Raw genomic sequence first — 16,645 nt, 5'->3', positions numbered from 1 at the left:
AAAAACATGAAACGTAACACTCCTTTCTGGCTTAAGAGATTCTCAATGCCTTCCTCAAAAGGAGAGTAATTCTTTTATTAATGCTGTTTCATGTGTGTATTAGTTCATTTACACACTGCTATAAAGAACTACCTGAGACTGGGTTATTTATAAAGAAAAGAGGTTTAATGGACTCACAGTTTCACATGGCTGGGTAGGCGTCAGGAAATTTACAATCATGGTGGAAGGCAAAGGGGAAGCAAGGCACATCTTACACGGCAGCAGGAGAGAGGGTGAGGGTGGAACTGCCAAACACTTTAAAACAGTCAGATCTCATGAAAACTCCCTCACTATCACGAGAACAGCATGGGGGAAACCGCTCCCATGTTCTAATCACATCCCACTAGGTTCCTCCCTCAACATGTGGGGATTACAATTCCAGTGAGATGTTGGTGGGGACACACAGCCAAATCATATCAATGTGTCTCTAAAACTTTAAAAGGCATCAAGGAGAGGGAGATCAAATTAAGGGAAGACATAATAGTGCAGGATGTCTCTGGTGGCTTGTAGCATGGGGATGCATTTCAGTAGAGTCTGAAGAAACATTTGGTTGCCTCCTCCCACCCAAGTCCTTTGATATGGACTTATGAACTGAGGAATTATGAAGCAATGAAGACTGCTTGGGGTCTTCATCTAGCCTGACATCTAGGGGCTATGTGTCAGGATGCCAAAGAAAATTTATCAGAGAGTAAAGTGTCCCTTATGGAAATTATGAAGTAGGTTAAGACAGATGTTAAGAGGAGGAGGCCGTCATTCATTGCACAGCTAGAAAGATTAGAAAAGAGACTGGTAGATACAGCCAAGAGTTGTCTCTGGTAACTATAATGAGAGCAGTTTCCATGAACTGATGAGACAATTAGGAGGGTGGCTACAGGGAATGAAGAGGGAGTTTCCAGGGCAGTAGTGAAAACATGAGCTCTGGACCTTGTTTAGCTGATATTTCACCATCCTCTCACAAAAATAAACACTGTGGTACCCAGTAATCACCTGATGAATGAATCTTTGGGAAAGAAAATCACTGAATGCATAAAGTCCTTTATTGAAAATATTGGGATAGCACTGCATTACATATAGTCAATATCCATAAATGAAGGGTCATACCTTTCTGAATGGACAATACTGTTTTACATAGAGAACACAGCATCTGGATATGCTCTCACAATTATAGTATCATGGACTAAACTAGGTCAGAGTGAAGTATATGCAAAATGACCATTTTGTTTTTTTCCATTTTATTAATAGCATATGGTTGCAGACGGTGTAAATGGTAAACGTGATGTCATGAGACATTCCTGATATCTCACACCAACACATTATTTAACGAGCAGGTTAAGGTGAAACTGCCAGTATGCTGTTAGTCAAGAGTTCTCAGTAGGAGAACTTGAGTGAAATGTACACCCAGGCTACAGATTTAAAATTTTATAGCATTCATTTAAATTTGCATGGAATTAAGGAGTATAATAATTGTTGATCTGACAGGAGGCCACTGGACAATTTGTTCTCTTTTGCAAATTGTCTAAAATAGGAGAATAATGTAAAGGAAATATTCTAAGAATTGCTTTTTTAAATGCAGATATGTAAATAGTACTTGTTATACATTTTTCCTTTCAAAAATTACTGGGGAAATAATTTATGACAGACCATTTTTCAGCTTTGGCTATTATTTGAAATTTTTTCTACTAGCAAGCAGTCTTTGGCTTTCATAAAAGTCTGGTAATCAATAATATTGGTTAAGTAAGTCGTTATTATTATTATTATTGTTATTATTTTTAAGACAGAGTCTCGCTGTTACCCAGGATAGAGTGCAGTGGCGCGATCTTGGCTCACTACAACCTCTGCCTCCCGGATTCAAGCCATTCTCCTGCCTCAGCCTCCCGAGTAGGTGGGATTACAGGTGCCCGCCACATAGTCAGCTAATTTTTGTACTTTTAGTAGAGACGGGGTTTCACCATGTTGGCCAGACTGGTCTCAAACTTGTGACCTTGAGTGATCCACCTGCCTCGGCCTCTCAAAGTGCTGGGATTACAGGCAAGAGCCACTATGCCTGGCCCTTTATTTTATGTCATAGATGTTTTATGATGTGAAAATAGGTTGATATCTTAAAAATAGGTTTTCCTTTCTATTCCAATTTTGATATGAATGCATTTCTTTGTATTTTTTTTCTCAAATAAATGAGTCTAGAAACCAAGACAATTGGTCCAATTTGACGTTTTTCATTTGATTTAAAAAATGCAGAAATTAATATACTGAGTCCCTTTTAAGACAGAGGCCTGCTCGTTAATGTAAAAGCTTGGAAAAGTTATACAAAGAACACTCCGAAAATAAAGTTTTTGTTATTAACACAAATGATTTTATAAGAAGCAAAACTTTTTTTTCAAAAGCAGGATTTGTTCTAAGTCTAGGTTCACAAAGGTATTCATTTCTATAAATATCAACTTAAGACTGTGAGAAATGATGTATTCTTTTTCACATGATTATGTTCAAGGTAAGTAACTAAAAATGTACCCTTTTATTGACTAAATGGAAAGCTGGCCTATAATAGTCAAATTGATGAACATTCATAATGAGTTTTTAGAAATTTAGAATTATACACTCATATATATGTATATGTACATATACATACACACACACACATATCTCTATATATCTACATACAGATATATAGATATATGCTGCTTAAGACCTATCACCCTAAACAATCAGGGCAAAAAAAATTCAATATAAAACTATATAAATCAAACAGATTTGTTCCCAAAACATAGCACAAAATGCATACATTTAATATTTCAAGATTTGACACATTAAAAGAAAAAAAAACTGCCGACACATTTCAGACAATATACTACAAATAATAAATAAAAGTTTTTTTTTTTTAAAAAAAACCTCATATATTCCCTTTAAGTGCTGTGCACTTTCGATTTTTCTAAATGAGACTAACCTTTTCCATGGCAAATAATAGCTGTACATTTTGGTAATGAAAATTATGCTGATAAATACACAAGGCATGTATATATCCACAGTATCTTTTTTTCACAGTTACCAAAAATAAAAATTGCATTCAACTCATATATCTATAAACACTCTGATTCCTCACTGTATGGATTTGAAGGAAGTGGAAGTACAAAGTCTTTTCAACAACCTGGATTTTAAGTTTCTTTCTTCAATGTCTGCCCTCCACATAGACCTTCCAGAATCTTTCTGCAATGTGATCATGCTCTGAGATGATGGCAGAAAGGAAGCATTGGGGTGGGATGAGGCAGCCTGGGCTGGGGCTTCTTTTTCCAGCCAGCTTTAGGAGGGCTGATCGAACCCAGTCTTTTTAATGTTATATTTTAAGGCAGTCTGAATTTCACTCAAATGCCCACACCTCCAGATCCTGAACTATGAAGTCTTCCTTTTTGGAAAGAATATCATTATTGAAAGTGCTGCAAGAGTTGCTTCGTCCGTGGTATAAATCAGCATCTAGCCATAAACCAAATCGTCCCCTGAAAAGGTTTAAAAAAAAAAAAGGTGAAAACACTTCTATCTTACATGGCACACGGCACACTATTCTCTCTTGCCCCCATCTTCTTTCTTTGATACTACTGACAGGCAAAATTCTAGACTGCTTAGAAAACCAGGATACACTTCCTTTATTCATTTAAATGACCAGTCTTCCTAAAAGACAAGTGGTAATAGTCCCTCATTAGACACATAAATATTCTATCTTTGATTCTTAGTTAGGCCATTCTGTGTTAGGCCACTGTCCTAATTCATCTAAGCAAATGGACTAGCTAAAATAACCCGACACCGAAGTTTTAACTACGTGGGTCAAAACAGACCCACTCAGGTCAGGTGGTAAAATAACAATAAGAAAACAAAAACAACAAAAACCTTACCCTCCACCACCAAGTTCTAAAGAACTTATGTCTCCATTGATAAAATATGAATTTTCTCCACTCCACTTAAAGACCTTGGGGAAGAAACACAAAAAAGAAAACAGACATTTTAATCTGGAGAATTAGCAATGAGGAAATATGAAATAGTATCTATGTGTAAAAGGGAACCACCTCACCCCATTGACTGAGGAAGTTCCTGACTGCCAGACCTGGCCCACACCAGGATGAGATCTCCCAAGGGGTTATGAAGGAAGACCTTTCAGACACGTGGTGGCTCTGACCTGCGACTCTCTGGATCCCAGCCTGAGCAGCCCAGAAGGCCAGGGACCCTAAGCAGTTTGTGAGCTACAGTCATAGAGGGCTGACCCAGCCTGGAGTCAGTTCAGGAGAAGTTACAGGACAGCTAGCTGCCCCAATGCCTATTCCCTTCCCCAACTGAGGACACTGTGACATACGGGAGTTGGGTATTTCTCCTTTCTAGGTACCTTAAAATGAGGGCTGAATGTGTAGAGAAAAGTTTCGCCTGTGCCATAATAGTGGTCACTGAACTTGAAAGGATGAGTTGCATATGCTCCAAAAATCTGTCAAAAGAAAACAGAAATGTTACCTACATTCAAACCTAAATCCCCAAAGCAAGGCTTTCTGGAATATTTTTGATACATCATGTTCTGAGATCTATTTCAGCAAAGATTATTACTAAATTGGCACTCAAAAAGACCACCAATAAAAGAATAAACAAATATCCCCAGCTCTAACTGGAACCCAAGTAGCCAGACTTCCTGGTGCATGCAAAATTCATCTGACAAAGCTCAGACAACTTGCTTGTCAAAGGCCAACAATTTGTTCCAATTTTAAAAGATTTCCAACATTCACTATGGAGACAAATTTCTGTTATTGAATATACATAACATAATAGAAACATTAAGCAACAAGAAGATACATCTTGCTCACAGAAATGAGTGCTTGGGACAACACAGTCACATCTCTTATGTATTTTATAAGTGGAGTCATGGCTGGGTATTTCCCCAGAGAAAATAAACTTTCCTTTCTTTTGATTTGTAACAATGAGTTATTAATATGCTTATTAAATTAAAATTATATCCTTAAAAATGACTGACTTACTATAGTTTAGTTCAAAGTGACTTTTAAGAAACAAATAACCCCGTAATATCATGGCCTTGAAAGGTAACTTAGATGTGTTTAAATCAATGGTTCTTGTACTTTTTCTTATCGGGAGATGGAAGGGGAGCCAAGTTACATGAGGAGTTGTGTTTTCAGAATGTGTATGCCCACTGCCTCAGCATCTCATCCTTCTGTTCACATCCTGATCAGCACTTGCAGGGGTGAGCATATGTATTTTGAAAATGTCCCTAGGTGATTCAGACATTCTTTCTATTTCAAATCCCATTTGAGGAACATTGCTTTAAATGTAGGTTATCTGGAAAATGTCATAGCATTTTTCAAAAATTATTTCAATTGGATCACAATCTCTGTGTGCTGTCTTCTTCACCACTTACACTCAGTTCCTGGCTATACTTGCAACACTAAGTATTAGGTAGAAGGCTAGAAACTCCTTCTAACCAGTATTTTTCATACTTCTTGCTACCAAACCTTTCCCTAGAGCTGCTAAGAACAAAGAAATATAGCACAGTAACAAAACATAAAAAATCCTTTGCCCTTCTTCTGGTGATCTTCCAAAAAAAGAACTAAAATACAATCAAAATAGGCATCTATCTTTAAAAGCATGGTGTTAAAATATGACAAAATATGACAAATACATGGAAGAAAATGAGTTCCCTCTCTGATTAGTCAATAAGAAAAGTTATCTTTACTTTCACACCCTCCATAGAATTTTAAATAATTATTTTCTTTTTTAGCTAAAATTCCACCACTCCACCCCCCCCCCTTTTTTTTTTTTTTTTTTGAGATGGAGTCTTGCTCTGTTGCCCAGGCTGGAGTGCAATGGCATGATCTTGGCCCCTCTGCAACCTCCAACTCCTAGGTTCAAGTGATTCTCCTGCCTCAGCCTCCTGAGTAGCTGGGATTACAGGCGCACACCACTATGTCTGGCTAATTTTTGTATTTTTAGTAGAGACGGGTTTCACCATGTTGGTCAGGCTGGTCTTGAACTCCTGGCCTCAGGTGATCCACCTACCTCGGCCTACCAAAGTGCTGGGATTACAGGTGTGAGCCACCACACCTGGCCTTTTAACAAAAATTTTCTTAGCAATTCTGGAAATGCATTTAAAGACTAAGGGCTGGATGATATTGGGGAATTACTGTTAATTTTGTTAGATCTATTGCATTGTGATTATGAGAAAATGTCTTTTTTTCTATTAATGTATTTTAAAAAATTGTATAAAACAACTTTTATATAATAGTGTTGTTCAGCCTATACCATATACAAATGTAATACATTTAGCAATAGCAGAACAAAGGAATCCAAGGGAATAGATGAAGAGCAACCCAGAAATGATAAAAGGAAAGTCATATAACAAAGCATATAAATGTACATTTGCTCTTCTTCTCTCAACTTCCTTAGCAGACATAAAATTATGTAACATAGTAATCATAACAATCTATTGCTATATTTGTAATATATACAGATGTAACATGCATAACATTAGTACCACAAAAAGTTAAAAGATGTAATAGAGCAAAATAGGAGTAACATTTCTATACTTCACTAGAAGTTAGTAATTAGTCTCTATTAATTGCCTGATGATTGCTCTATTGTTTTCAACAATGCCTGGTGGTGTAAATTATTCCACAGTCTGATTCAATTAAATGTAGGTTCCTTTGCATGGATAGTTTCTTTGGCCAGACTATGAAGTTTACCCTGACTCCAGAAAGGCTCTCCATAGCTGTCTCTTTTCTTGGATCTCTCTGGTAAAGTAGATGGTCTACAGTTTAATTTGTTGCCTTCATGGCTACAACCTTCTTAACACCAAAATTCTCATTGTTTTCTAGAGTGCCCTTTGGCTTGAACTTCCCCAAGTGTGTCTAAACAAAGTCAGTTCCTTTGGGTAGAGCTTTAGAACTCTATGTCCTGTGGCCTGCCTCTTCCCCTGAGAAAAAAATCTCTAACCCACTGCTCTGAAGCTAGGGACTAGACAGTGACAGCAGCCTCTGGTCTTGGCTTGCCTCATCTGGTGCAAAACTTCTGCCCTGTGAACTGAAACAAGAGCAGCAGAGACCCCTGTATTCTCAGCCTGCCATGCCTACGGTAGAGCATAGCTCTGTGAGTGGAGGGTGGGTAGAAGAAGAAAGCCCCCTACCTCTAGGCCACACTTGCTTGGATTTTAGCCTCAGAAACACTGATCTTGGGTGGGAGATAAGAAATACAGGGGACCCACAGTGAGAGAGGGTACACCATAATCCTTGACTGGCAGCTGTGGGAAGAGACTGCCCCATCTCCTTGGCCATACATGCCCAGAGTGGAACCACTGTCAGTCTCAGCGGGGGGTTAGGGAAGGGAGAGAGTTGTGCCTCAACTGCCACAGAATCCCACTGTTATAACTGAGATTAATTAGATTTTCTTGAATAAATATTCCCTCACTTGCTTAGTGAGACTTGCTTAGTGAGACTCTGGAAATAAAATTTCCAGAGACTTTAAGTGATTGTTGTTTTTGTTATTTCTACCAGCTATGGTTCTTTCACTGGGGACTGATTCTGTAGAACTCCTCATTGCTGCCATTCTACATATGTAATATTTTTATATTAGAATGTCATATAATTCACTTTCAGACACATTTGCAGGTGTTGTTCTATCATGTTCTCAAACACAGCAAAGCCACAGTTTCCCCTTTGGGGTAGATGGGGTGCAGAAAGCAAAGTTAGTGTCTGGTTGTCCTCAAATGACACAAGTGCCTCCAGGGTACATGATTCAGCAAGACTCCACCCAGTGACAAGACTGTAACCTTCAGCTGTAGGCCTCCTTTACAAATCGCACAGGAAGCTTGGTAAAACTGTGCTTCATCAATACCTGTTCTGTGTGAACCATCACATTCCTCAACAAGTGTGATATTTTGGTAAGTAAATAGGACAAATAATCTATACTTAGGTGAGAGTCTGTATGTATGCTCTAAGATAATATAGCCATACTTCATCCAAAACATAACATCCAATTCTCAAACATTTCACTAAATTCCTAAGTCTCTTTTAAACCAACTGTTATCATTATTTTAATTTTTTTATCTTGACTCTACCCACCTTTCAGCTTGGATCATTATTAAGCAAAATGTCAGCAATCAGGAAATAACAATAGTAACAATGATAGCTAAATTAATTCCCAGAACTCTTAAGCTACAATAATATTACAATAAAGTCACAAAGATCACTGCTAAGAAAGACAGTGTCTTTGGTATCCCCATTTGTTCCCTAATTTTTCCCAAGGCAAATCATGACAGCAAAGTTCTATTTCCCGTAAAATGATCCCATGTATATGGCTCATTACAATGTGGACATGTCTCAGTATAAAAATTTTGTGCTTCACAGTAAGCTCCCCAATGCTTAATAGTGCCTAGGACCTAGCAGGCACTAATTAGATATTTGCTGAATGGATGAATAAATGAATGAATGAATGAATGAATGAATGAATGAATGTTGAGTAAAATCTGCTTCAATAACAGAAAATCTGCTCAACGCTGCATCTTAAAATCTTAGAGGAATTTCTAATAGAACACAGGTCAAACTGAAATGAGCAATGAGCAGATGTGAATGATGTCTGCCTTTCGTGATGCAAGAGACTGACAGGAAGGTGACCGAAAAAAACCTGGACAGATTCCACTCCCATTCTGAGCTGACTTACGGGAAGAGATAACAGTGCAGGGACAAGGGGTAATAACTAGTTTTCACTAGTTCCTCCAAGAAAGACCAACTGTAACACAGACAAAAGTACAATCAAGAATGGTACAGTGCATTCTCTGTGGTTTCTTAACAATTGGCCTCCTCAGGCACAACACACTATGGCCTTGACTGGCTCTCCATCACATCCAAAATGCAAGCAAGGTTTGTGGGCACTACTTTGGCTACCCGGGAAAGGCGTTGGTATGGCACTGGAACTTATTTCTGCAACTATTTCCAAATCCAGATCTCACTCTACCCCAACTTTCCAGTTTTTAGGCTGTGGGATGTCAATATACTTTTCCACTTCATGGTGACAGAAAAAAGTTCCTTAGAATGTGACTGTATTTGGAAGTATGATCCATTTTCATTTTGGAGGTGATCCTGAAATATGTAGGGGTGAAATGCCATAATGATTGGGATTTACTTCAAAATATTTCAGCAGAGAAAAAACAAAGATTAAAAAAAGACACAGAAGGCAAAATCCTGTTAACTGTGGAATCTGGGTGATGGAAGTATATGGTACTAGTCTCTCTACTGTTGAGAATTTTGAAAAATTATTAAAAAATATTCTTTATGAGAGGGACAGGCCTCACCTGATTATCCATATCTTTGATGACCAATAGGACAGGACTGTCTAGTGATGCCGATTTCCGGTAGAGCGTCTTTAAGCTGGTCCCGTGCTCTAACGTGCTATAGGCCAGTCTCCATGGATACCCTTGCACCCTTGCAGGAAGGCGTCGGGCCAGCTACAAAGCCAAAGGAAGAGATATAAACAGAAGGTTCACACACAAATTGCTCATGAACATGTGGCACAAAACAAATGCCTGTTATTCAAACTCAGTATCATACACTCACATAGTGCCCCTCCTTACCCTGGCAAATATTTGCTATTCTAAACCAAGAAAATGATCATTTGACAGTGTTTACCTTGGCAAGGATACTGGCCAGGAGGTGTTTTCCCATTCAGGGACATGACTATGGAGTCCCTATCCTGCTATATATTTGAAGACACAGATCAAGCTGGATAAAGAGGTATAAACTAGACACATGCCCTTCCTTTCCACTTCAACCTGGCTTTTACCAAACAGTTCATATTTTCCCAATTTTTCTTTCTAAATACTCAGAGGCTCAAAACTGCTACTGACAGCTGCAGCTTTGCACAGAAGTGAGGGCAAAAAAACAGGGATGTTTAGTGTTAGAAGTCAGGAGTCATCTGTTCTTATTGCACCTATATCTTTCACCTGCATCAATATTTAAACTTGGCCATAAATAACCAATAATGTATATCTCTTCAAGAATATTACCAAAGGAGGCCATGAAGTGCTGAGTCTTCAGAGTGCTTAAAATCAGTTCCAGTGTCAGTGTGAATCCCACACCTCTATAATTACTTGGTCAAGCTTCTTGACTTTCTTGGGTCTTTACTTGTTCCTCAGTAAACTAGGGAGCTGAACTTAACAATTCTTTAAGGTCTCTAAAATTCATGTCTCTAAGCTGACTGATGAGGGAAATGCCAGAGATTTCCTTACTACAGTTCAAACATAAGTGCATTGTAATATTTCATAAATTTCAAGTAAACATTCAGAAACTATAAAATACACAAAGAAAATTATAGAAAAAGGAAAAATTGTCCTGTAGGTAGGTATTTTTCATAAAGCAAGTAGAGTGCATTAGCTGTATTACTTTTATTGAGCCCTATACATCAAAGCTATGGGAACTCTGCAATAATTACAAGGATAAATTTGGATCCTTTTTAAAGTGTATTAGGACTATGGTAGGACACTTAACATTTTTATTTTTTTAAGATTAGAAATGGCTTTTCCTTCAGGTTTGAGAGAAGGATGTTAGTGTCTGACCAACTCCTCATACTACCAAGAAGGCAGCAGGGAATGCGACTTTTCAGAGGCAGAGCAGGGGGCACTGGCCTTGGTGGGCTGCTGGTGTTCCTCCTTCCTCACAAGCCTCATCCTTCAGCCCAAGTGAGAAGGGCAAATGCATTCAGGGATGGGATTTTTTTTTTTTTTTGAGACAGAGTCTCACTCTGTTGCACAGGCTGGAATGCAGTGGTGCGATCTTGGCTCACTGCAACCTCCACCTCCCAGGCTCAAGCGATTCTCCTGTCTCAGCCTCCTGAGTAGCTGGGATTAGAGGCATGTGCCATCACGCCCGGCTAATTTTTGTATTTTTAGTAGAGATGGGGTTTTGCCATGTTGTCCAGGCTGGTCTCAAACTCCTGACCTCAAGTGATCCGCCTGCCTTGGCCTCCCAAAGCGTGAGGATTACAGGCGTGAGCCACTGCACCTGGCCAAGGGAAATATTTCTTAAAGCCTAGGAACCCCCACCCTTGGTGGCCAGGGCTAGCCCACCTGCTCGATGTGCATATTCTCCAGGAGCGCGCTGTGGGGCCGTAGGACAGGCAGCACCTCCTCATCCTCGTCTTCATAGTAGCTGCATGTGCTCTTCCTGCGCTTTGCCTCCTCAACAGTGATGATCTGAAATGAGAAAACAAGCCAAGAAAAATAACTTATTGGCTTTTCTTCTAACTGCTAATAAAAAAAATCACTCTAGCGACACTGCTGCCTGAAAAGGTGATGCTTCAGCAGCAGGAAATCAACTGAACAGGACTTTGGGGAAATGGCTAATTTTTCAGTTTCAGAACAAATGCACAATTAAAGACAGTACAGTCGAGGCAGTTAATATGTATAAATTAAAGTCACAAGTCACAAGGCTAGACGTGGTGGCTCATGCCTGTATGCCCAGCACTTTGGGAGGCCAAGGCAGGAGGAAGATGGCTTGAGCCCAGGAGTTTGAGACCAGCCTGAGCAACATGACGGGACCCCCATCTATATATAAAAATAAAATAAATAGGTAAATTAAATAAAGTCACGAGTTTTCCAGTTTTAGTATAGCTGCTGATTGCTCCGTCACTGAGAATAGTATATAACACCAGAAGTATAGCTTTCTACCTTTGAAATGCCCTAAATGATTCTCTTTTAGCCTTTAGATTTAGCATCTGAATTGTTAAAGGACTAATCAGAGATCATTCAGTAGGTAAGTCTTCTATAAATAGGGAGTTTGCGATGATAAGGATAGTTTTTAATAAGGTTCCTGATGTTTTCTCTTAAGGTTGTGCACATAGAAACCACTTCTGTTAGAAATAACGAATGATAACAGCTACCAGGAGCACGAGTACAAAGAAGTGTGAAGCTTTAGTCTAAATTACAACTAGGTTACAATTATTTATGTACTGTTCAAAGATGATAAAAATAGTCTCCCCTTCTAAACCTAGAAACATCATATTGTACAAAACATTTATTATTTAACTCTAGCTATGCTTATGAATTACCAAAGTTCATTTTACTCTAAAATCCATTTTTGGCCCTTCTTAAATTATGGATAAATCACTGGATTATTTTCAGATTGAAGAGTGTATATTAGGCTTCTTGGTCTTTTGTGTAAGATCAATGAAGGATTATATTAGACAACTAATTCACCAAAATGTACTAGTATTAATGATTTTATATTATAGAGAAAAACATTTAAGTTAAATCCAGTGCAATTTGTCAGGTAGTAGTGCACTACTCAATTTCCAAAATGCACAATGACAGATACAAAGTACCCGCTGGTGTCTGAGCCAGATTTACACGTAAGAAAATTAAGCTTACTAATTTTACCATTTTCTGGGGGAGTGTTTCTGTAGTGAAAACACTATCAAGAATCACAAACCAAGCATTTTAAATGAATGAAATAAAACACTCCATTTTCGGCAAACTCTGTATTTATCACAAGCATAAAATGAGGCTGTGGAATGAAAAAAAATCAAATATGGATTTCTGGCTCCAATGAGAAGAGGCAACCACACCATAACCCACTCTGCAACGAATAAAATACCTGCTGGTAGAAATGTCAGCACAATCCTTTCTAATTAGAATGACTTTCAAAACAAACTCGGAGGTAGATCACTGAGAATTCACCAGCACCTTATTAGCCCTGGGGACACACTCCAACATACCTTCACAAAAGGCTCTTCATCAGGTCTGGCACAATAGAAAATCTGGATGTCCAAGGGTAATCTTCGGCCTCTCATCATGAGCAGTGAGAAGTGTGACTCTCTCTCTAATGAGGAACAAGTTTTCTCTCTACTCTGCTTCCACACCACAGTTACTTGTAGCCACGCTGAGCTACAACTGTTTTCTCAGTATCTAGTTTCCTGCATGATTGAGTTTCTGTTTCCCTCAGGAGAAGGTTCAACATTTCTACAGGAACACACCCAAATTAGGATTTAGAGCAAACACACTTCCTGCCAGGCATCGCTGTGAGACTGTAAAAGGACACTTTCACCTTTGAAACGGTGGTTTCCCAACACTATGATAAAACCCCATTGTTCATTCTTTTTTCTTTTCCTTCTTATGCTTTTCTTCCTAATCGTCCCTGCAGTGAACCTAGCTTTTCTAGTCCTGCCTTTTCAGAGTTTTTTTTTCTTTTTTCTTTCTCCCCCGCTCCCGGCACCTTCTTTAAGGCTAAAGCTCCATTTAAAATGGTATGCATGATCCCTGGTATAAGCTTGAATCTCAAAGGAAGGATGAAAAGGAGCCTTCAACGGAGGTAGGCTTCATTACAGTTAGAACAAACGGCATTTCACTTCAATACTATGTCATGTTTGTTGGTGGGAGGGACTTAAAAGAATGGGAGAACATCTGGTTTACATGAGGTTGTGAAAGATGTCATCTTACATGTAGTTTTATAAAACAGTTGGCAGAGTAACACTTATCTTTTTACATTTTGGAATTAGTTTTAATGACTAATAAGCAGGATGAGTCCTCCTCTACACTTCAGATCACATGTCAGGAGGTTAGAAAGAAATATAGATCAGCACTGGATCAATTTTCAGTGATACTTCTGTGACTCTTCCAGATCTGAAGTGGCCTTTCAGTCTTGGGCACAGCTGCGGGGATCAGGGTGTACTGTATTGCTCACACTGGGGGTCAGTTATAAAGAAGACTCTAGCAGATACTTACAGACCAGTCCATGGCCAGCAGAACTGACTCTCAATGCAACAGCCTGAGCACAACCCGGGGCAGAATGCCAGCAAGAAAACACTGTCCTCTGGGCCCCTGGGACTCCAGGACAGCGGACATTTATTATTTCCTATATGACGGTGGGTGCCAGGTGCTTTGCCAGGCACAGGGACATAAAGCTGCTCACAGTCTCCAGCAGGTGAGGAGATAGTAGAGAAACAATTCTAAATAAATGGATGCCATTCCATGTGATTGTAAAAGGAAAATAAAATCTTGGGATCACAAACTCACTACAACAAAAGGGAAAATTAAGCTTTGAAACTGAGCCACACCAACAAAAACCATCTTTCCTTTTGTTTCTAAACAGCTGTCTCCCCAGGTGGTCTCCCTCACCTGGACAATGTAAATTAACAGCTTATTTTCACAAGCCGGAAACAAGAGCAGACTAGAAATTGTCCTTACTGCTCACCCCCAGACCAATGCATACCAGACTTCTTCCACGACTCTGTTTACTTCATCTTATGTAAAGTGCAGATTTACTGCGCACAAGGCATACATGATTGAGGGTTCCTCTACTCTCTCCTTTGCACATGCAACATGTGGATTCAGTGCACACTAATCAAAGACTCACAAGAAAGTAACCATTCGTCTCATTTTTTCTACCCTCCTCTTTTCTTTTCTCCTTCCTCTCCAGCCCTCTTTTCCCCCTTTAAATACTGAAGCCCTCAAAACCCTCTTTGGAAAAAGTGCAGGCCACAGATCCTACTGTGGCTTGTGTCTCTTTTTCCCTCCCCAACCAGATGCATCCTCAACCTTAGCAAAATAAACCTCTAAATCGATTGAGATCTGTCTCAGGCATCGTTTTTGGTTTATAGGATACCGATGCCAAAATCTACAGCATAGGCTCAAAGGAGGTTGGGGTGACCTGGGGGGTTCTGAGATAGCTTATTCACAGAGGAGATGGTGCTTCAGTTTGAGAGCAAGGATAGGGTGTGAGAAGATGTTCCAGGGACAGGGCATAGCAGGAAGACAGAGATGGATTCTGGGTTCACATTGGCTGGAGAAGAGACAGCAAGGAAAGCAGTGATGAGGAAGGTAGATGAGACAGAAAAGGGAGCAAGAGCAGAGAAAATGAAGAGCTTTGATGCCATGAAGGAGCTTAGAACTTACCCTACAAGTCAGTGTTTCCAAAACATGACTGTTCCTCAAAATCATCTGGGAGCTTTGAAAAATACAGATTCTAACATTCCTCCCTCCAGACCTACTGAATTAATGTCTCTAGTAATAAGGATCTAGGATTCAGTTTTTTAAAATTCCCAGGTAGTTATTCTAACAGGTGGGTAAGAATCAGCAGAGTCAATAAGGAGGCCACTGAAGGTTTTAAGCACAGAGTAATCCCAGCTTGCTTGTATATTTAAATGACAAGTTAGACAGCCCCACAGTCCATATGTAAGATCTTTCAACATGATGAAGGAAACATCAGAAATCATTAAATAGTGCTGGAAAAAAATGACTATTAAAAATATCATCTATCATACATCAAAAAAGCAACTATAGATTGAGTGAAGAGTTTAAATTAGTATTGCAGGGCCAATTATACATGGACACAGACGAATTCAGAATCATGTATTTGTAATGGCACCATTCTCCCTGGTGGACAGGTTCTCTCCAGCAATGCTTGGGTGCCTAGGAGCAGAAAAGTGTGAGGGTGGGTTCATCCAGGATTGCAGGCAGGCTAGATGGGTGCAGTAGATGGGAGAGGGGTGGAGGAACTCAGGAGTCCTGGTAAGGATGTGCTTGAATTGATTTACCATCTGTCTAAGCTGGGAAAGAAGAAATGCTAAGTGGGGTTCAAGAGAGCAGCAGAACAGGAAGGAAGGGTAGACCTATTTTTCCTAGTCTCATCTCCCAATTTCCCAGTGCTGCAAGCTTGTTAAGTATTGAGAGCCTATGTTATTCATCATTGTATTTCCAGGGCCCTCCCCTAAAGCAGTACTTGATACATGCTTGCCTGACTGGATGAAGGGAACTGGGGTCTGGCAAACTACAGCTTGTGTATTAGTCCGTTTTCATACTGCTATAAAGTTGCTACCTGAAACTGGGTAATTTATAAACAAAAGAGGCTTAATTGGCTCACAGTTCCACATGGCTGGGGAGGCCTTGGGAAACTTACAAACATGGCAGAAGGCAAAGGAGAGGTAAGCACCTTCTTCACAAGGCGGCAGGAGAGCGAGCGAGCGTAGCGGAAACTGCCACTTTTAAAGCCATCAGATCTTGTGAGAACTCCCTCACTATCATGAGAACAGCATGGGGGAAATGGCCCCCATGATCCAATCACCTCCCACCAGGTGCCTCCCTTGACACGTGGGGATTACAATTACGACGTGTTTTGCATGGGGACGTGGAGCCAAACTATATCAGCTTGTCAGCCAAAGCCAGTCCACCACCTGTTTTTGTATGGCACTTAAGCTAAGAAAGATTTCATATTTTTTAAGGGATTCAATAAAAATTAATAACAGTATTTTGTGACACATAATAACTATGTGAAATGAAACACAGTCATGCTCATTCATTTACACACTATGGTTGCTTCTGTTCTATAATGGCAGCTATGAGAACCTGCAACAGGAACTGTATGGCCTACAAAGCCAGATATATTTATTATCTTGCCCTTTACAAAAAAAAATGTGCTGAGCTCTGAACTAAGGCATGGAGCTATGAGTAAGAATAGAAGTGGATCTGTCTAGTGTGGTCAGAATGAACTGTGTGCCTGTGTACATGCTGGTGGTGGTGTTTTTTTCACACGTTGGAATAAAGTTATTTTCCTCTGTGATTTCATAGGTGCACAGGGACTCTAGTTTCTTA

At 39.6% G+C, this 16,645-nt stretch overlaps 1 protein-coding gene across 6 annotated transcripts in view; it reads right to left on the bottom strand.

The window, feature by feature from the left end:
- Positions 1-1,057: 1,057 nt before the first annotated feature.
- Positions 1,058-16,645, bottom strand: part of NCOA7 (nuclear receptor coactivator 7) — a 153,722-nt gene continuing 138,134 nt past the window's right edge. For 5 of the 6 annotated variants that reach the window (XM_063666556.1, XM_063666558.1, XM_063666557.1 and 2 more), the window contains exons 12-16: positions 11,129-11,254; positions 9,359-9,511; positions 4,403-4,498; positions 3,918-3,991; positions 1,058-3,524 (exon numbers count right to left, since the gene is read on the bottom strand). In XM_063666556.1, coding sequence (XP_063522626.1) covers positions 3,389-3,524; positions 3,918-3,991; positions 4,403-4,498; positions 9,359-9,511; positions 11,129-11,254 — 585 coding nt within the window. In that variant the 3' untranslated portion in view covers positions 1,058-3,388. Of the gene's footprint in view, positions 3,525-3,917; positions 3,992-4,402; positions 4,499-9,358; positions 9,512-11,128; positions 11,255-12,774; position 16,645 lie in introns of those variants that run through there. The other variant, XM_054491648.2, reaches the window with a different exon arrangement.

Source organism: Pongo pygmaeus, chromosome 5 (assembly GCF_028885625.2).
Source record: "Pongo pygmaeus isolate AG05252 chromosome 5, NHGRI_mPonPyg2-v2.0_pri, whole genome shotgun sequence".
In the NCBI taxonomy this organism is placed as follows: Eukaryota; Metazoa; Chordata; class Mammalia; order Primates; family Hominidae; genus Pongo; species Pongo pygmaeus.
This window is presented reverse-complemented; position numbering and strand designations above follow the sequence as displayed.